The sequence below is a fragment of the Chionomys nivalis genome, chromosome 2 (genome assembly GCF_950005125.1).
Source record: "Chionomys nivalis chromosome 2, mChiNiv1.1, whole genome shotgun sequence".
Taxonomy (NCBI): Eukaryota; Metazoa; Chordata; class Mammalia; order Rodentia; family Cricetidae; genus Chionomys; species Chionomys nivalis.
Window position 1 is genome coordinate 35,689,402 of NC_080087.1, and position 22,504 is coordinate 35,711,905.

General features: G+C 40.3%; 1 protein-coding gene across 1 annotated transcript in view; it reads right to left on the minus strand.

The window, feature by feature from the left end:
* The window catches only part of Enpp3 (ectonucleotide pyrophosphatase/phosphodiesterase 3), a 73,450-nt gene that overhangs the window by 45,430 nt on the left and 5,516 nt on the right, over window positions 1-22,504 (minus strand). The window contains exons 3-6 of the mRNA XM_057756154.1: window positions 17,243-17,365; window positions 15,720-15,845; window positions 11,607-11,667; window positions 5,692-5,789 (exon numbers count right to left, since the gene is read on the minus strand). Coding sequence (XP_057612137.1) covers window positions 5,692-5,789; window positions 11,607-11,667; window positions 15,720-15,845; window positions 17,243-17,365 — 408 coding nt within the window. The remainder of the gene's footprint in view (window positions 1-5,691; window positions 5,790-11,606; window positions 11,668-15,719; window positions 15,846-17,242; window positions 17,366-22,504) is intronic.

Below are 22,504 nucleotides of genomic sequence, written 5' to 3' on the forward strand. Positions count from 1 at the left end.
AATATTACTTAAAAACATTAATTGTTCACATAATTTATTTATAAAAAACACTTTCAGAGAAACAAAATTTTAGGGACAGGAGATGGTTCAGTTAGCTGCAGGAGCATGAGGAACCGAGTCTGGATCTCCAGCACCCACATAAAAAGCCAGGTATGGCCATGTGAACCATTAACCCCAAGTCTGGGAAGGCAGAGACGGGTAGATCCTTGGAAGTTTCAGGTCACCTAGCCTTGGCAAACTGACATGCTCCAAGTTCAGCTAGAGACCCTCTCTCTGAAATAAAGACAGAATTTGTTTGAGGAAGACACCTGATAGCAACTTCTGGCTTCTACAACATATTGTGCATGGCATATACAAACACACAAGCGCATACACCACGCACAAGAGAAGAAAGAAAACTCTAAATAAAAAACAACCCAAAAATGTGAACAGGCTCATTCCCTGTAACCAGGTTTACAGTCTTTAAGACTGCAAGGAAAACAGAAAACTAAATGAGGATCAGACCAAGTTGAGGAACATGCAGATTGGAGCTTTAAAGCAATCTTGATAAAATATGAATTATTTTTGTGCTATACACACACGCACACGCGCGCACACATACACACGCATACACAGAAGCTAATGACATACAAACAGCTCAGCGACATTCACAGATTGAGACATGTGTCTTCCATTTTTCATATATCTTGTACCCTCTGGATAGACTAGTCAAATGGGCTAACCTAGGTCCCATCCAGAACCCAGTGGACTCTGTAAGCTCTGTAGGGTGTTGTTCTCTCAGGGTTTGCAAGTATGTCTAAGCCCACAGCACAGGGAAAAGGAAAGATTAAAGAGGGAGCAATGTTGGGAACTTTTTGAAAGGGTAGGAAGCCCTGTTCTTCTTCGTCACACCACAAGCACAGTCATTCAGTAGCAACTGAATCAATCCCCTGTGTGAGAACTCCAGAACCCTCTTCAGAGGCTGCTGAAGGGCAGGAGGACAATGGTGAGCATAGCCACTTGGCAACTTCTGGAACTCCTTGTAGCTCAGCACAGTATCATGTACCATAGGAGCCACTGGGGACCTCTTCTCTCCAGGGAGGAAGAAAATTAGACTACACATAATGAACAAACCTCCTAATTAAAACCCAAGTGTAAGTTTATATCTCACCTGTCTTAAAGAACCGGGATGACCTAGCCTATACTAATTCTTCAGGGACTGAAGAGAACAAGAAGAATTGAGCCAGCATGGGCACATTCACCCCAGTTCCTCACTCTGCCTTAGCCCAGAGTGAGTAAGGTATGCACCCTAGTTCAGAGATTCCCCCTGGATTATGTCTAATTGTATACCTCTTTCAGGGCTTCCTCTAAGGAATGGCTTCTGCTTTGCCCAGTGTCTTGTTTGCTTCTCCTGACACTGAAATAAAATAACCAATAAGAGCAGCTTAAGGGAAAAGGGAGTTGCTCTTACTCACAGTCCTTTGTTTGGGGGGGGGGGAGTAGGTAGTTGGTCTCATTGTATTGAAAGCTAGGAAAGAGAACAGTGACTACTTGTGTTTGGCATGGCTTTGTTTGTTTGTTTGTTTGTTTGTTTGTTTTGTCTCTTCATGCTGTAGTCCAGGATTCAACCTCAGAAAATGGTACAACCCCTTTTGTGTAGGTCTTCCCACCTCAGTTAACCTGATCAGGAGAATCCCCACAAACACGCTCAAAGACCCATCTCCCAGATGGCTTTGACTCTCATCAAGATGACAACTGACATTAATCATCAAACCTTCCTTCAAGCACTAACAGGAACCAGTCTACTTTCCTGGAAGCCAGTGAGATCCAAGATAATGACTGTACCTAGAACACTAATTAGCAAACTGACTCTCCATTATCACAAGGAAAACAAATTTCCAGAAGTTGATCTTAACGATTTAGCTAACAGATAGTTATAAACATATAGTGCAAAGATGCTCATTATTGATTCATGTTCAAGAACAGAATTTCATAAAAGACATAGATAGATATTCAGATTTACCAAACAGAACCCAAGAATGTAATCACTTCACTGAGAATTTCACTAGAGAACTACAAATTCAGACTAGATCAAGAAGAAAAGGCCAGAAAAGCTCATTCACTGGAAATGATTCATACAGAAGAACAAAATTTAAAAATAATGACATAAAGAAAATAAAGATGAAATGTTTTCCAATACAACCTCAAGGGGACCAATATATACACCTTGGGATTTTCAGAAGAGAAGGAGAAAGATAAAGAGCTGAAAAGTCTATTCAAAGAAATAAAGGCTGGCACACCCAGATCTGGGAAAGAGGATATATATACAACCCCAGAACACCTACAGAAACCCAGAAGACAGGAGCCTAAAAGACATCAGAATAAATTTATCAAAAGATAAACACATTGAAATCATCAGAGGAAAAGTGACTTAGCACTCCTGGGGAGCCTCTGTATATGTATAAGTAAATATTTTTCAGAAGAAAATCAGAAGTGAGAGGAATAATGAATTCAAAATGCTAAACTAGAAAAAGTAAAAAACCTATCAAACAAGAACAATTTATCCAAGTTCTCCATGAAAAGATAAGGAAAGGAGGAAGTGGGAGAAGGAAGAAAAGAACAAAAGAGGGAGAGAGAGAGAGAGAGAGAGAGAGAGAGAGAAACAGGTTTCCAGACAAGACTGAGTTCATTAGCCCTCGTCTTGAAAAGGATGCTGAGATGAAATCATATGAGAAGACAAGAAAGCATGGGCAGAAGCAAACATACGGACCAATACAGAAATTCTTAATTATGCGTAAGTAGAAGGTAAATCACATCTAATGCCAATCTAAAAGATAAAAAGCAAAATATTGAAATAACTGTAGCTAAATGATAAGCTGATGAATATATAATATACATAGGCATAAATTGTGGCATAAATTGTATGTTGAGGGAAAAGTGTGGCGTTTTGTGTACAAATTTCCTATTGTAAAGTAGGTGTTATAATATGATAAAAATGTATAAATTGCAATGGTAATTTATACAAAGAAAATATGTACAGAAATTATACAAAAGAAAATAAAAAATCAAAGCATATTTTAAAAATTAAGCAGAAAAGACAACAAAAAGGGGAAAAAGGAACAGAAGAACTAGTGTCAGGCAGAAAATCTTGTATAAAATGGAAACAAGGAATCTATCCATATCAGTAATTATATAAAATGCACGCACCCATAAAAGATGGGGAGTGGCTAACTATATAATATTTTTAAAGTGTATGTTAACTATGAAACTCAGTTTGATTCAAAAGCTCAGACAGTATGGAAAAAGCTATCAAACTGTGAACCAGTATATATAAATCTGTTGTGTACAATGATGGCATTTTCAAGGCCCTCTGTAACCACTGTGCTTACAGACGACACTGTCCCATACACTTACAGTAGTAGATTTAGAGTCAAGCGTTCTTGTTAAAATACAGCAGAAGGCAGCAAGCAATGGCCTGGTGCAGAGACTGTAGAGGCCTACTGTCTGTAAATGCCAGCCTTGCCAACTTGAATCTCCAAAAACTCCAACATAAGAAACCTGATGAATCTTCTATTCTCCACTAGATACTTGTAGTCTTACTTTAGCCTCAGCTTCTCGCCTAACTTTCCAGAAGGAAGCTTCCAACCCAAGTCAGATCTATTCCATACCATTGGAAAGGTTCCGGGTCTTGTCTCTAGCCACGCTATGTGTACAGTCTTTCACACTAATATGAAATAATGTCATAAGCCCATTACGGTATGAGTCTGGGAGTCATATCCTCATCCACTTAGAAGTTACTGATATGACTCACTGCTGTGTGGTCTGAATTCATGCTCAGTTTTGACAAGCATTGTAGTTCAGCATCTCGATGGGATACTGAAGCGAGGCACTTGGACTTCCTTAAGAGTGATGCCTATTTCAAGGCTACCATGATGCTAACTTTATTTCCTAATACCTGCTCTTAATCCATAGATTAGTTAACTCTCTGTCCATGTGACCAAAACCTGGATGAACAACTAGAAAAACAGAATTCAGGCTGGCTTTTGTTTTCGGAGGATTCAGTGTTCAGTCCTTGGCTACTGGGTTCTGTGAGTTGAGCAGAACACACAAGAATGTATACTGAGGAAATTCTCTTTCTCCTGTTAGGCAACAAGTGGCAAAGGAGAGGCAAGAAGAAGCCAGAAACAATACTCCAAGGACATGCTGACTGACTTCTTCCAGTTAGGCTCTAAACGTTTTGCAAAAGTTTCCAAACATCTTGCAATAAAGCCAACAGCTGAGACCTAAGTATTCAAAGTACAGCCTGTGGGGGAGGGGCATTCCAGATCCAAACAATTATACTCCAGTTCCCTAGAAACTGACAAGGAAGTAGTTGTGTTGGAGGTCTTGACACATTGGCTAACAAGATGAACTAAATACGTGACTAAATGTATTTAAAGCAGAAACCAGAAACTCTGGTTGAAATATTTGTTAATGTCATTTCCAATTATCAGTGGGATGATAAAATCAACTAACTCCACTTGAAAACAGGTTCAGTTCAACCTTCCATCAAATTCCCTTTTGACAACAGGATTTCAGGTCCACGTTACCAAGTAAATTTAGATGAGAGTAAATTTAGATGAGAGGTGTTGGTTGACTTTCCAGACCCAAGTAGTTCAGCAGAGAATGGTGAGCTCTGCACTGAAAATTCTCAGTCCTTTGCCAAAGATCTGTCTGAATGAGGGGGCAGCTGTGTTGCAGAGAGAAGCAGGCTGCCTCTCTGTGTCATCTTGGAACGGGATAAACCAAAGAAATCAGCTCTGGTCGCCTCTTTTTACCAGTAAGGAAACTGAGACTCAGAAAATTCAATCTTACTCAGACTTACAAAGTCACTTTCCAATAGTCTGGAGAAAAATCAAAATAAGAAATCAATAAAATGGTGACTGTATTCAAGAATTTTGGAGATAAAAGATAGTCTGGGGGAAAAGAAATGAAAGACAGGAACTATAGGGCAGTGGATGCTATGAGCCCAGGAGTCTGAACGGAGACTGTGACCTCAGGCTTTTATTTACTATTGTTGTGTTGATTTTCATGAGGGCCAAGTGCCCTAGCTCAGAAGCGTAGCAGTGTGTCAATAAGGATCGTATGGATCATAACTTAAAGCCCTGCAGTGAGCTGATGGCAGTCCTGCCTGCTAGGAAGCGACCATCTTCCAGACAAGCTAGGGCAGCGAGGGAGAAGAGAAACTGCCTGACAGACATCTCCCAGCTGTGAATGGTGGACCGATCTGCTTTCTATGCAATCTGATACTGGAAGTGGGGATGGAGCTTGAACATTGGAGACTTTAGTGGACTGTTGGTAGATGCCAGGTTGACCCAACAACCCAGGCTCCTTCAAGCCCTTGTCTTCCTGACTCACAGCCACGGAACCCAGTTCTGATAAATGCCACATTTGACTTGGTATACATAATGGAGTTCCATAGTTCGGAAGCTACCTTCGAACATGGGACATAGCGAAATAAACAAAATGATGAGCATGCTACTTAAGAAAAAAGGCAAGGAGAACCAAATGTAGGAAAACCTTTCCCTAGTGAAAATATACAGAGCAACGGGGTCAATCATTGAGATCTGGAGAGGGCCTGGGGTAGGACAAAGCACGGACGCTGCTCGAGGGGAAGAGACAGGAGAAGTGGGTTTCTTCATCGGTGGCGCTCTGTCGCCTGCCCAGACTTACTCAGTTTGTTGATGTTCGGCACCAGAGTGCTCCAGGTCTGCAAGTACTCAGCTCGGAAGCCGTCCATGGAAAACAAGATAACCGGTGGCAGGTCAAACCTGAACAAGGAAATCAGAAACTTCATCCGCTCTCTTAGTACTACTTATCATTCTCTACATTAGAAAACACTTAGAAGATACAGTCAGAAAAACAGTCCCAGGTCAAGCAACAGTCGCTGAATTTCAACCACCTTTTGGATGTTCCCAGGACATAAATGTGGTAACGGTTTCATGATATGTTTCTCACGCTAACGTTTCGTTCTTTGACTCTATGCTCACATCTTGGGATGCTAACACACATCCACAAATTTTAAAGCTCTTCTCGACAAGTTTTTAATATAAATTGTTCAATAGCAGTTTTGAACTTACAGGCATGAACTGTATTTTTAAATTTTGTTGTTTATCTTTAGCTTTTGACTTTTGCCTACATGATAGACATGTTCATATGTGATTGACACATACCTTCAAAATTTTTTGACTTGCCAAACTCTAACATGTAGCCATCCATCACTGAGATCAAGAAACAGAACATGAACAATACCCCCAGAAGTTTCCCGGATTCCTTTCCCCATTACTCACCTTCTTGGCAAACACCATCTCCAACCAGGATGAGCAGTAAGTAGCTTGACTTTTAGGAACTATTGCTCCTACCTTGATACTGAATTTATACATAAATTGAATCACACAGCATATATTATATGGGCTACACTATCTTTTGTTTGACATTTATCATATTCGAAATTAATCTATCTTGAGGCTTAAAATTATATACCATTCCTTGTAACATTTGTTTAGTTTCCAAAGCATGAATGAATCACAACTCATTCCCTCATTGCTTCCTCTGTTGACAGGCATTTGGGTGTTTTCCAGTGTGGCTTTCTCACAAATAGCAACTATGAACACAGTGTGGCTTTCTCACAAATAGCAACTATGAACACAGTAGACTTGTTTTTCATTATAGTGCCTGAAAAATGGATATGGTGCCATGCATGGTGGTACATGCCTTTAATCCCAGCACTTGGGAGACAGAGCAGGGGGATCTCTGAGTTTGACGCCAGCCTACTAAGTGAGTTCCAAGACAGTCAAGGCTATAGAAAAGAAACCCTGTCTCAAAAAAACAAACCGAGAAAAAGAGAGAAAGCAGTGAGTATGGCAAAGCAGTTTTCACCTCTGTGTTCAAGCAATTATATATCCCACGGCTTCTTAACAAGACATATTTTTAAAAGAAATTTTGTTAGAGTAAATCCTTGAAATTCTAATAAACTACCATAAAGATGACTAAAAGCAAGTCTGAATGTTGGTGCTAGGTAAAATAACAAAATGGCTTCTACTTTCTCACTATGACGGAGTAACGTTTAAAAAGTTACTAGTACTGCCATTGTTTTCACGTTGTAGAAGAAACCATAAAGGGGAACCAGAAAACCAGTTTGTTTGGTTTCAGAGAAGATTTATTTGTTGCAGAGTAATTAACAGAATTTAAAGCAAGGCATTGTGCTAGACGCTGAGTCTAAAGGTGTAAAAAAGACACAGGAAATGAAATCAGAGAGGAAGCTGGCGAAGGCCAGGAGCTGAATCTCGGTACAGTGTCAAGCACACAGAAGGAAACCAGATTTAGTCTTGATGAGGTGGGAACAGGCTTTCTAGGAGGTGTGACTGCCAAGTGACCAATAGCAATCGCACAACAAGAGAACGGGACTAATGTTTAAATAGGCAGTGTCCTGCACACATGTCCAGAGAGAGCTGATATCAATGCATGCTTGAGTCTCAAAAACATTGTGCTAAGCCAGAAGAGCCAAACATGAGAGGATATGTGATATAATTCCATTGATGGGAAAGTCTAAATCAGGGCTCAGTGGGAAAGGAGCTCAGAAACCTTCAGGGAGCAGAGGCCTGGGAGGGACACAAGGCATCTCATTGGGGAGGTGAAAATATTCTGTATCTTATGTGTTCTCACTGCTAATTATTGAGGTTTGTGTCCAAGTTTTATTGTATCCTATGCTTAAAATAGGAGGATATATGAAATATATCTTGATTTATAAATAAAATGAAAAACCTGGACCATTTGAACTCCAATATGTAGAAAATATGTCAAAAAATGGGGGAGGGTTGGTAGTTCACACCTTGAATCCCAGAACTTGGGGGTAGAAGTAGGCAGATCTCTGAGTTTGAGGACAGCCTGGTCTATAGAGTTAGTTCCAGGACAGCCAGGGCTACACAGAGAAACCTTATCTCAATAAACAAACCAAGCAACAAGCAAAACTAGGGGCTAGAGAGACGGCTCAGAAATTAAGAGTGCATTCTACTCTTCAGAGAGTCCGAATTCAGCTCCCAGCATCCCCGTCAGATGACTCACAGGTAATTCCGGCTGCAGGAAATCCAATGCCCTCCTCGGGCTTTTGTAGCCACTGCAGTCAGTGCATGGACCTGCATATGGACACTCACTCTTATACACGTGATTGCAAATTAAAAACAAATACTTTTAAAAATAAAGTGGCACGGTGCTGCTTATATTAGAAAATATATGGACAGATGTGGGCACTGGCCACCAAACCAGGGTGTTCTGGAAGGGCAGCAAGCACCATTGACTACCAAGCCATCTCTCCATCCCCGTGTCGCTAATATTCCGCTTCCTGGATAAAGGTCAGAAGTGCCTAGTGCAAAGCTCCATGGGTAAAACAAGCACTCAAGCTTTGTTGTACAACTTTGCTCTTCTTCTAGAGGCTGCTGAAGAGGACTGATGGATCGAAAAACTGGCATAAGTCAAATAGCATGACAGAGAGGCAGGAACTTTATCTCTCAGTGAGGGTTTCCCTAAATTTAACCACGAGAAAGGAGAAGGGAGATTAACCAGTCACACGGTCAAAGAAAAAGGACGATCTGTCCTGTGAACTTAGGGGAAAGTGTTGTTGTCTTGGTACGGACATGCTGTGTCTATCAAATTGTCTTCTAAATTGCTACTGTTGTTTATAGAACAGCGCTGTAGTCAGTCTTGGTCAAAGAAACCATCTTTTTGCAGAGGTCAGCAGTGAACACAGAGACTCATAACTGGTCAAAGTGCTGAGAATAAATTTTTAAATGTTTAGTCACAAATGAGATGTCTATGTCACCTACTCCAAGGCTCAGGAAACGTGAAAAAAGGGACAGATATATATATATATAAAAGTTCGATGAGGGTATGCGTGCGTGCATGCATGTGTGTAATACTGACTTCCAGACATGGCTGTTGCAATCTTGAACTCATGCCGTTATGATTACCTTCACAAAACCTCCACATGACTGGACCTATCAACACCCTGGCACTGAAGGGGAGCTGCTTAGGGAGCCTCAGTCCTTCCCTGAGGATATATGCAGACAATGTTTGATGGGGAGGGAGAGACATTTTCTTGAATGCTGTAGACACGGCGAGGCGCAGCTCTTGTAACCCAACTCCCACCCACACCCTTACAAAGGGCCCTAATCAAATGCATTGGTCACATACATACACACAAAAGATCAGAAAGTGGGTTAAAGGAAGCTAGCTGGAAGAACAAAGGGGTCAACAGGAGTGAAAGAGACAAGAAGAGGGTGAAGGGGTGAATACTGAGGGGACCCTGCAGGTGTCCAGGCAGGGAAATAAGCCTCAAAGAGGTGAGAATGAAAACTTCGTTCAGATTGACTTGGTCAGTCTGTCTCCGATTTGGGGAGTCTGATGCCAGGCAGCTCATTGTCTGCATATTTAAAACACAGTACAATTTAGAAAAGGGTTTCCAGGCAACAAGCATTCCAATTCCTGGTACACAGTAAAGCTTAAGGTGTGAGCATTTACAAAGTCCCTCACAAAATACATGCCATCATGAGGGTGGGCTTATAGAATCTAGGAGGTCATAAAGTATGTGTGTGACATCTCCCCTAAGGGCTCTATTAACTGGGAGCTAAGGAGAGATAGAGGCCCCTCTGGGTTTGAAATTTCTGGATTCACTAGTGATCTGTGGGTAGCACAACCTTTGTGCCCCCAACAGAACACAATTCAAATATATTATGTACATGTATGAAAATGTCAAAGTGGAATCTATTGTTATGGATAATTAATATACGTAATAAACATTTTATAAGCTTAACTCAGATACTATCCTTGTCTGCTCCATATTTCCATATTTCTGTGTACTTTATGTGCATATTAATTATAAAATAAATTAAAAATACTCTGCTCTCTTCCCTGGGCCAGTGAAGCCTTTCAAACTTCTACCAAATTTTTGTGCTAAAAGTTGTGGGTTCTTCCTTCATCTTGTAACTGATGGAAGCAAACACAGAGACCCACAGCTAAGCACTGGGCCAAGCTCTCAGAGTCCAGTCAAAGAGAGGGAAGAGCAATAATATGAGCAAAGGGGTCAAGACCACCATGGGGAAACTCACGGAAACAGCTGACCCACGCTAGTGGGAGCTCCTGGACTCTGGACTGATAACTGGGGAATCTGCATAGGACTAAATTAGGCCCTCTGAATCTGGGTGACAGTTGTATGGCTTGGGCAATTTTGGGGCCATTGCAATGGGATCAGGATTTCTGCCTAGTGCATGAACTGACTCTTTGGAGTCCATTCCCTATGGAGGGACACCTTGCTCAATCTAGACAAGGGCCTTGGTCCTGCTTCAAAGTGATGTGACAGACATTGTTTACTTCTCATGGGACTTACCCCCTCTGAGGAGTGGATGGGGGGTGAGATGGGGAGAAGGTGGGGAGTGGAAGGAGGGAGGGAGGGGAAACTGGGATTCATTGGTATGTAAAATAAAAAAGATTGTTTTTTAAAAAATAAAATAAAAAGTTGTATGTTCTTCTCCAAGAACCTGGTCTCTTTAGACTAGTATCTATCAACTCAGACATTTTATTTCCAAGATCTCTGTTTCAAGAGCTGTGATTTAATACAATTTTTTTTATTTGTTTTGTTTTTTCAAGACAGGGTTTCTCTATAGCTTTGGAGCTGTCTTGGAACTAGCCCAAACTTGTGGCCCAAGCTGGCCTCGAACTCACAGAGATCCACCTACCTCTGCCTCCCGAGTGCTGGGATTAAAGGCGTGCACCACCACCACCTGGCTGTCCTTTTTTTTTTTTTTTTTTTTTAAGAAAGACATCTACTCTCTTTGTTGCTCCAACTGGTTTCCAACTCCTTGGCTCAAGTGATCCTTATGCCTCAGTTTCCCAAGTAGCTGGGGTTCCTTATGCTGGCATACCGCCATGTCAGGCTCCATACATATTTAAATAAAATGGCGCTATTTTAAAACGCTGATTCTTCATAAAGCCCGGTACTCCTTTCATCTTTTGCCACCCCACTGTCATCCCTAACTGCTGGGCCTAGAAAAGTAAGGGCATGGGACAAAGGAGGAAAAGAAAGTTCACCCTGAGGGGGAAGTGACAAGGGACATGGCTCTAGGCACCACCAAGGTCCCAGGAGCAACAGTCATATATATGTGGGAGGAGAGGCACGGTGGGTGGACATGACTTGACAAAGGTCTTCTTGTCACTGAGAGCCTTTCTTTCCATAACTCCCTTCCCCTCCCTCAATTGGAAGATACTTCTATTGTGAGGATGTCAATTGACTGAAAACAGTCCCGGCAGGAGTAAATTTAGTCTGAATTCCAATCTTACCCCTAAGACCCTGGGAATGTGGGTATACGCCAACAAATGTGTTTAGTTATTGTGGGGCATGAACATAATAAAATAAAACACGAAAGTGATTTGTCAACAGCAAAGCAAACAAATGTCTGTTGAGTGTGAACCCACTAGGAGCCCAAACTTCTACGAATGATTATATTTGGAGAAGAGAGTGTGGAAATTCTACTTGGCCTCTTCCTAAAGCATCGTATGACTAAAGGGAGCTGAAGTCCTGTGCCATTCCTGCTTACCCTTCTGGACACTGGGGCTCCTGAGATGTGGCGCAGGCTTCTGACACCCATGGGGCTTCTCCTGCAAAGCAGATTGCATTGTTTAGGACAGCTTTGTCACACACAAACAGAAAGAAGGGATTTGTTGGGTGTATCTTCTCTAACTCTTTAACTGTTATCACTGGATGACTAACTTCTTCCAGAACACAATATGCCCGATGTCATGTAGTGATGAGGGCAGTGGCCTCTAAAGACGTGAGACCAGTGATCCACACTGCTGAGTGCCAGGAAGGGAAGCCACCCTATCCAGAGAAACAAAGAAGAGTCCTTCAGTAGAAAGAATATTTCTTCATTAATGGGTCTGTTTTTCTTACACCCCACCTGAAAGATATTTTCACAACGGCTATAATAGAATAGATTTAATAAATACTGACACAAAACCTAAAGAAGAGAAGAAGAAAACCATGAAGAAAAGAAGTAGCTAACTGAGATCTTTGCTATCAGATAAAAAATACTGAGAAATCTTAACAAGAAAAGTTTGCGGCATGAATGCTTTCCTTTATAGAGCATTCCAGCTAACTAACAAAGTAGAAATGACAGAAGACCCATGTGACTCTGTGCAGCTTCTCATGCCATCTCCCACAGAAGATACAGGCAGGCGTAATGTACATCATAATGGAAGCAACACCATTCCTTACAAAATATAGTTTACAATATATCAATAAATACCAGAGTTTCAACAGTACTCTGGCTCTAACTACTACATTTCTGGAATTTATGGAATGATAAATTATGTAAGTCACAAGGCATTCAATCAGCAAAGCCTAGACTAGGAAACTCTCTAGAACAAATGATCTCATTTCTCCAGCATATAAAATGTCAGAGGCACAAAGAGGGGAAGCATGGCTCGTTTGTTTGTTTTTACAAGACTTGAAATCTATCAGTCACTTGCAATAGCAAGCACCCATTTGATTTTTGCTTACATCTTTTAAAAAATCTATTATGAAACAAAGAGCAAATTTTGAGTATAGATTAGATATTTGATGAATAGAAGTAATTATATTTATAGGTAGTATTATAAGGTTAATAAATTTTATCTTTCTTAGACAAATACTGAAAATATTCCAGAGAAGTGATGCTAATGCCATCTTGGTAATAATCTGAACTTTTGAGGGAGAAACAGAAACAGAGAGAGACAAAGGCAGAGAGAGAAAAAAAAAACAGAGACAGAGGAGGAGGGAAGACAGTGATGTGTATACTTTTGTTTAAAAAAAAAAGTAAAATAAAGAAAATACAAGACTAGAGAGATAGCTCAGCAGTTAAGAGCACTAGCCGCTCTTGCAGAAGACCAGACTTCAATTTCCAGACCCACAGTGAGGCTCACACCATCTTTAACTTCAGTCTCAGAAGATCTGACACCTTTTTCTGGACTCCACAGAAAACAGGTACAGACATGGTATACAGACATATGTGGGGTAAGCACTCATATCTGTAAAACTATTTTAGAAAGCAAAAGAAAAGGAAATGCAAGATTTGGAGATATGCACATCATGGTCTTAGACTCCATGCTAGTCTCCCACTGGGAATTACCTAAAAATCCACAGTCTATACAGCACTCAATTACCTAGATAAATGTGAGTCTATCTGGTTATTCCTTTTACAACTCATGGTAACATATACCTAGTAGAAAACAAGTAAAAATATACAGTGATGAATTCTTGCATAATAGAAAATAAATACCAAATTGCTATGCAAATGGATAAACAATTTCAACCCCCCAGGCTACAATTTCAGTGATTTTATTTCAGTGATCTTTCCATCCTTAATACGCGCTTCTCTCTGAAGCAGATTTACCATCTAGTGGCTTATCTTGCTGAGTCAGGAAACCTTTGCCTTGCTCATTCTGCTTTTATCTGCAAGTCATGCCACCTTTATAAAAATTATGCTTTGTCAGTATAAGATGGGATTGGCCATGGCATGATAAGGGCTGAAGATAGGTGTGGACAGACATGAGGAACACATCAGATGGCTCTCTCGACCTCTGCACGTGAAAATTAATCACAGTGTTCAAAGTTTTCTAAATTTGCCAAGATATAAAAGCCACGAGCAAGTTCTTGCTCCCAAATGATTCTAATTATCGTTACACTACTCTCTGAAGCTGTTTGTTTAAATATAAACAAGTAAATATGTCTTTAGAGTGAGAAATATCTAAATTTAATTTGAAAATAAACAGGTGATTATTTTCACCAGACTAATGAATGTGAACAAGGCTAAACTCCCGCACTATTTATAACAACCCCATCTCCTGTAAAAGTCAAGCAGGGAATTCAGAAGAAATTGTGCATGATCTCAGCACAAGCCTTCAGATAATATATTAAAGTTGCAAAACTAGGACAAGACAAGGGAGGACTGTAAGGACAAGAAAAATTACGGTCAGTGAAATTAGAAAACTAAGTCAACCAGAAACCATACTTGCCTTTCAAAATACTCAGAAAAAATGTATGACTCAATATTCACTACTAAGCATTTGGAAATTGTTACCATTTTAGGCTATTTTCCAGTAAGCCTGTTTTTTATTATTTTTAATTCTTTTTCATATAAGATGACTCATACATCAACACAAAATATTCTTTCTGCTCCTGACTATAGCGAGTTATATTTCTAAGACAGTTAGGAGTCACCCAAATGAAGGATAAAATGATAATGTGCTGGGGGGGTTCCCAAGGCTCACACCTATTTTGTCACAGAAAAGTCATAAATAAGAAATTAATAAGGGCCTGAGCATGTCCCCATCTCCTGTGTTAAAAACACAGCATTGCAAATGCATCCTACTCAGGAAGAAGCAGACTATCTATCTCCCTTGAACCTTGCCTTGACCCAGTAGTCAGTGCTGACCAAAAAGCTCAGCCATGGGCCAGTAGGGACTGGACATTCTACCAGTTGAAAGTCCTTATCTACACAAAAGGTCTAGAAGGGAACTTCTCCGGTAACCTTGCTTTCTCTGTCTTGGAATTTGTCAGAACTATATATCTTACCTAAGTTGAGGAGTTGTCTTAATTTAAAAAGCAAAGAAGCCTTGCCTTAAGTCTCTTGGTCTGGGCCTGTGTGTTAATTTCTCTGCCTGTTGCTGTGGTCAAACATCATGACCAAGACAACTTAAAGAAGAAAGAATTTATTTGAACTTAAAGTTCTAAAGGAATATGAATTTGTCGTGGCAGGAACGCTTAAACCCAAGTGGCATAGCAGCCAGAGCAAAACCCTGAGAGCTCACATCCTTAACCAAAATACAAAGCAGAGAGAGCAAACTGGAAGTGGTAGGGGGACTTCAGCTCTGAAAAACCATCCACAGTGACACACATCCTCCAGCAAGGTCATACCTCCTGAACATCCCCAAATAGCACCACTAACTGGGGGAACCAATCATCTATAATCCTGAGTCTGTGGGAGACATTTCTTATTGAAAGCACCATGGTCTCCTTCCACCATTTCTAGAGTCTACCTTATCTAAGGTGAAGAGTTGTCCCAGCTCTAGCATCATTTACACTTTAATTTCTGCCTCTTGCTTCAAAACTTAGAATCCAACTTGATTTCTCTATTTAAAAACATTAACTCAATGGAGTGTAGAGTCACAGGAACAGGGTCTGGAGTGTGAAGAAGTTTAATATTTGTGCAATATATAATTTTCATAGCTCATCGGGTGTTCTGAAGCATTAATGAGGTTCCAACAATTTCTAATCTCTATGAAGCAAGTTGGCATGGCCAGGAGTCACAGATTTGTGTTGGGATCTTGCATTGGCAATAAATCCCTAAGGACTCTTAGTCCTTAGATCACTCAGGACACAGATTGTTCAACATACAGTTGATAGCCATGTTATGTAACCATCGCCACACACTTTATTCTTGCAATTTGTCATCTAGTATCTCAAACCTCAAGTATACGTGGTATGTTCACTGGACTATAAACACCTTGCTGTCTCCATGATGACAAGACTCCAGGCTCTTTAATCCATCTATGAGATATATTCTATCTTTTCTTCTATAAGGAGTAATAGTTAAATATTCTCTCTCCCCGCTCCCCGCCGCGCGCATGCACACACAGTGAGAGAAGCCAACTCGCCAGCACCCTCTGCTTACCTTGGCACACAGTCTTGTAGTCAGCACAGCAGTCCTTCCTCTCCAAGCAGTCATCTGCGCAGGAGCAGAGGCTCGACTCCAGTCTGCTCTCCCCACAGCGGAAAGAATTGCACGTCCATATTTGAGCTGGAAAAGCATGCAAGTCAGTCCTGAGCACTTACGTGAACAAAACAAAGACTGCAAATGCCATGCGTTCCCCCCCTCTGTCATTACAATACAGTCAACCTCTTGACTTAGCTGCTTCAATAAATGATAATACACCATACAAAACGAAACAAAAAAAAAAAGTCATGACTCCACTTTCCTTGCTTGGATACAGAGAGAAATGAGGCTTCATAAGTTGAACCTGTGCTCTGAGTTTGCAGATGATCGGGACCCTAGCCCTATTCCCACTCAAATGTAGGAATTCAACATGGTGACGCATCAAGAGCACTGATGCATTATGAATATATATAAGAGAAGCCTTGCTCAGCCTTGTCTAAGGACAGCCAATAAAGAAAGGAAATTGGTGACAGAAGTAATAGGAGCATCCTAGAGATAAATATAAACCCAGGTCATTATGTATCATTTCACTTTCTGTACAGTTATACCTCATCTGCAGTCAAAGTGTGGGCTTCTTTGTTTTGCACTGAGAAGGGGAAAATTATGATAATTCGTCTTGTGCCGACATCCAAAGAAGATGCTGTGGGTTGAATTGTGCAGTCTTAAGAGATAATGAAGGCCTAATCCCTGTTATATGTGAATACTTGCAAATACATACAAATAATTGGCAAAGCATCAAGGAAAGTGAAGTCAGTAAGGCAATCCTCAGTGCAATGGCTGACATTTTTCCGTCTCTTTTTCTCCTCTTCTCTCTCTGTTTTGGTGCTGTTTCCTTTTTTTTTTTTTTTTTTTTTTTTTTTTTGGTTTTTCGAGACAGGGTTTCTCTGTGGCTTTGGAGCCTGTCCTGGAACTAGCTCTGTAGACCAGGCTGGTCTCGAACTCACAGAGATCCGCCTGCCTCTGCCTCCTGAGTGCTGGGATTAAAGGCGTGCGCCACCATCGCCCGGCTGCTGTTTCCTTTTGATAAACCTTCACTATAGACCCCAGTTTGGCCTCATCTTCACAGAAACCCCTCTTGCTTGGCCTCCTGAGTACAGAGATTACAAGTATGGACCACCATGCCCTGATATTGTTTACTTATAAAAAGGGGAAGTTGGAAACAGGAGCACACAGAAGAAGGCTATGTGAGGAGTCATAGATCACGTGACAGTGACAGCAGAGTTTGAAGTTTGGGTACTGCCAGTCAACAAATGTCGAAGCTTGCCAATGACCAACCAGACTCCAGAGAAAAGGCACAAAACTCTTGTCCTCCACAGACAATGCTATTAACATCTAGCTCTTGGATTTCTTGCCTCCAGACTCTACCTAGACTATAGTACTTTGTTATGGTAGCCCTGGAAACAAACACATGGTGGAGGGTGGAGATCAGGATGATGGCAGCACAGCTAATAAGTTAGTGGACAGACTGCTAAAGCCCCTACTTGACTTCACACAGGTGTCTTCAAAGTCCCAGCAGCAGTCCCCTCGGCCTGTGCACCCTGAGTCACATCGGCAGCCCTCCAGTCCTCTATGCGAAGAGTCAAAGCATTTTTTCCTGCAGCTGCCTGTCAAATGAAAGGCAAAGAACAGCAACGTTTAGAAGTCGGCTGGAGTTTCATCCTTAGACGGTGAGAACATATAGACGCACTTAGCCCAGACTGAGACTAGACTAGAGTTCAGTGTGATGACGCTGTGTTGAATAAGGAAAAAAAGGTATACACAAGTCATGCATGGGATTACACAGAGGGTAGGATCAACGCTAGCAAGGGGCAGGATGACTCCACTCAGGCTGGGGGTGGGGCTTTTGTAAATTAGCAAAGCCAAGAAGGTCAATGAGTGGTTCGGAATGGCTAACAGAGTTCAAACACATAGACAGACTGGTGCAGGGAGAAGAAAGCTGCTTATGCCAAGCTAAGAAGCATGAGGCCAAACTGTGATGAGGGGAAATTGCTAAAGAGTAAGAGCAACTCAGATTGGCATTTTAGAAAGCAAGTGACTGGATTTTGACCCAAACTAACAATCAGAAAGATGAGAGTCTAAAGGAAGATAACAGCAAAGTACACACACACAAAAAAAAAACACAAACGTAATCTAGAAAAAGGAAAGTGCATTAGAGAGAAGCTTTATATGTAGAATAAAAAGAATAATGATGTAGGGATATAGCCCCACCCATTGGGACTCCTGACAAGCAGGGCGAGAGTTTTAAACAACTTAAGCTCAGTGCTTCTGTGTATTTGAGCAAATAGATACCCACTAGGGAGTCTGAGAGATAAACTAGTGATGCTAGTCTTGAAATCACCAGCATATTCATGGCTAAACAAGAAGAATGTTGGTTATTTTAATGTATGTTATTATGTACTTGAGAATTTCACACATGCACACGTTATATTTTGATCATATTAACCTCATGTCTTTTCCCTGACTACTTCCAGATTCAGATCCAACTCCTACCCCACCCCAAACTTTCTGTCTTTTTATTATTATTAATTTTATAGTCCACTGAATCCAATTCATTTACACTCATACACACACACACACACACACACACACACACTAGTATGGGGCCATGTACCAGATCATGGTCATCCTACCAGGGGTCAAAAGCTTAAAAAAAAAAACTGATTCTTCTTCCCCAGCAAGCATAAGTTGCGAATAACTTCTCAAACAGGAGTGGGGAATCATATCTCCCTATGATCACCACCATCCATGCTGGCCTGTTGACAGGAATGATCTTGTTTAGATCTTGGTTAGGGCCGGGCGGTGGTGGCGCACGCCTTTAATCCCAGCACTCAGGAGGCAGAGGCAGGCGGATCTCTGTGAGTTCGAGGCCAGCCTGGTCTACAAGAGCTAGTTCCAGGACAGGAACCAAAAAGCCACAGAGAAACCCTGTCTCGAAAAATAAAAATAAATAAATAAATAAAAAAATAAAAAATAAAAAAATAAAATAAAAAAATAAATAGATCTTGGATAGGCAACCACAGCCTCTGTGGGTTCCTGGTCACATCAGTCCTGTCGTGTCCAGAGACAGTTTTACAACAGTCCTCTCCGACCTCTGGTTCTTAGGACATTTCTGTCCATCTTCCTTGATGTACCCTGAACCAAGTATGTGCCTTGCTAAATGTTAGTTATCTTTACTATGAATTGAATGAGAACTAACTAAAAACATACTATGTACAATTTCCTTATGACACTTGCTTCTGCTTTGTATTCCTAGAGAGTCACTTGAAGGCAAAGACTACTTGGTAGTATGTTTGGGAAAATTTAGTTCTGCAAGCATTATCTCCCTTCCTTGGAAAACAATACATATTTTTAAGTTTATTTATTTATTTGCCATTCAAAATTATATTTTTGAGACAAGGTGTCATGTGGTCCAAACTGGTGACAAACTCTAAATAATCCAAGGTAACTTTGAACTCCTGGTCCTCTTGACTCATCTTCCTGACCATTGGGATAAGAGACACATGCCACCACACCCACAGTACAAGGTGCTGAGGACTGAACGCTATGTCCTTAAACATGGTAGGCAAGTAATCTACCTATTGCAGCCCCAGAACACAAAAGTGCTGTTTTAGCGTTGTTATATTTCAAACCATGCCATGAGTATCAGAGTGAAAGGCTGGGGAAACAAAGACATGGATGCAGAGACTTTGCATTAATAAAAGACTTTTCAAACAAATGTTAACAAAGTAATAGCGAGTTTCATTATACTAGGACAACTGATCAGTTGCAAGGGGCAAGGTGGAGTCTCCTGATATGCTTGCCTCATTTACAAAAATTGGTAACTGTAGAGGCCAAACAAACTACAAGGGTCTTGGAAGTCAAGAAGAGTATTGTAGACCACTCATTTCAAAATGTACCAAAAAAGAAATGTTAGAAAAAGAAAGGAGAGTAATAAGGCAGGATGAAGACAGTGGGGAAAGGCATGGAAATGAGTGTTTCTCAAAGTGGCAGACCTCTCAAACTGAGCCTACTCTATTTGACCCCAAAATGTATGAAACAGCAGTCAGATTATTTTCAAAGTACTATTACAAAAGGTTCATGAACATAGGAAAAATATGGTGGAATTTTTGCAGTAATTCAGTCCATAGGCTATATTGCCATAGGTATAAAGAGGTAAAACAGCTGGAAAAGTTATATGACCATGTGAAACAAAGGACTCAAGTGTTCATTTTAAAAAGGTGGGAGAAGAGCCGGGCGGTGGTGGCGCACGCCTTTAATCCCAGCACTAGGGAGGCAGAGGCAGGCGGATCTCTGTGAGTTCGAGACCAGCCTGGTCTACAGAGCTAGTTCCAGGACAGGCTCCAAAACCACAGAGAAACCCTGTCTCGAAAAAACAAAAAAAAAAAAACAAAAAAAAAACAAAAAAAAAAGGTGGGAGAAGGAAAGAAAAGGAAAGGAAAGAGGAGAAAGGGTGGCTGACTGTGAGAAAAATATAACATTAGCATGTTATTATATAATTAATGTAATTATATTGTTTCATATATATCATTTATACATATTAAAATAATATATCTACATAAAATTTCTACAGGAATATAACTGTAATAATCTCAGAGGAGGAAGCATTATAGCTGTGCAGGATGGCAGAATAAATCATTGTGAATAAATTATGGGATCTTTTTATCCAGTCAAGTCAAAGCAATGACTTTTAAACTCTATTAAAAAAAAAGGGAAAGTTTTCTGTTTTACAATGTAAAATCTAAAATTTCTGTATCTCTGACTTTCCTGAAACTCACTGTATAGACCAGGCTGACCTCGAACTCACAGAGATCCGCCTACCTCTGCCTCACTGGGTACTAGAATTAAAGGTGTGTGCCACCACCACCCGGCTTCTTATATCTTTTAGAAATACACTCTGAAATATTTTTGAAAATAAAATAATTCCAGACTTTTGTTTTAAGATAATATTGAAGGGAAGCAGTAGATAAATATAAAAATAAAGCGAGGTTGCTCATGAATTGTTAGTGGATGATATTACATAGACATTTTAAATTTGAATTCATACATTTGCATATGTTTAAAATTTATATCTTTTTTATGCTTTCTTGTTTTAATCTCAGCGATTTCACTTCTTATTCTATTCCAGAAAAAGCTATGACTATCCATATTCACAAAAGTTCTCCCAGGTACTGTCTGTAATTACAAGAATTATTATTATTATTATTATTATTATTATTATTATTATTATTTGAGGTGGGAGCTCTCTATGTGTCTTTGACTGCTCTGGAACTCTCCATCTAGACTAGGATGGCCTCAAATTCATGAAGACACCTGCTTCTACCATCCAAGTTCTAAGAATAAAGGTGTTTACCACCATGCCCAGCTGCAAGAATATTCTTAAAGTAAAATAATGTCAATATACATTAGAAGGTTCAAATTTGCATTCCCACCAACTTCTTTAACAACCTACCTCAAGACCCAGCAATACCACTTTTGGGTATATACTCAAAGGATGCTCAATCATACCACGAGGACATGTGCTCAGCTATGTTTATAGCAGCATTATTTGTAATAGCCAGAACCTGGAAACAACCTAGAGGCCCCTCAACCAAAGAATGGATAAAGAAAATGTGATACATTTACACAATGGAATACTACTCAGCAGTAAAAAAAATAATAATAATGACATCTTGAAATTTGCAGGCAAACAGATGGATCTAGAAAACATCACATTGAGTGAGGTAACCCAGACCCAGAAAGACAAATATAAAAGGTACTCTCTCATAAATGGCTTTTAGACATAAAGCAAAGAAAAACTAGCCTATAGTTCACAACCACAGAGAACCTAGGCAACAAAGAGGACCCCAAGAGAGACATACATGGGTCTACGTAGGAAGGAGAAAAAGATAAAATCTCCTGAGTAAATTGGAAGCATGGGGGCCACAGAAGAAAGTAGGAAGAAATAGGGAGCAGAGAAAAATTCATGGTGCAATAAAAACAATAAAAATAGAAGGTTAAAGTTATTATGAATATATATATACATATATATTAAACATCTCAAACATTTCTGTATACCAAGAGTTCTTTTAATATTCTATTATTTATGACTTTAATGCACTGGTTCTCAACCTTCCTAATGCTGCAATCATGCTGTGATGACCCCCAACAATAAAATTATTTCTTTGCTACTTCTTAACTGTAATTGTGCTACAGTTATGATCATAATGTAAATACCTGATATGCAACTCCAAAGGGATCGAGACCCACAGGCTGAGAATCATGGCTTTAATGACTTTGAGAAATACTTACACTATTATTCAAGAAGAGAAACATAAATCATACCGTTTTCTCATTTATATTTGACTTGCATTTCAATCTCAACTTCTCAACCCCCCCACAAATTTTACAAAAATAGTGAGGATCGCTTTTTCCAAACTCCAAAAAACAGAAGACAGAAGCAAGAGAAAAAAACAGAAAGAGAATTAACAGAAAGAAGGAATTACAATTGCACAAAATGGGAGGACATCTAGGAAAAGGCAAAGGTTTTGCCCCAGAACCTTAAAAACAGAGCTGTCAATGATAGAAGGCCAAGCATTTTCAAGTGAGGGTAGGGTGGGAAGAACAAGGCTAAACATCAGAGAATGGGTAAAAACCAGGGACTCTCCACTCTACTGCCTACTCCAGACTTCAGGGCTCAGACTGAAGGAATTCAGATGCCTGATTCATCTTTAGCTTGACCCTTCACAGAGATCCCTGCTAAGACT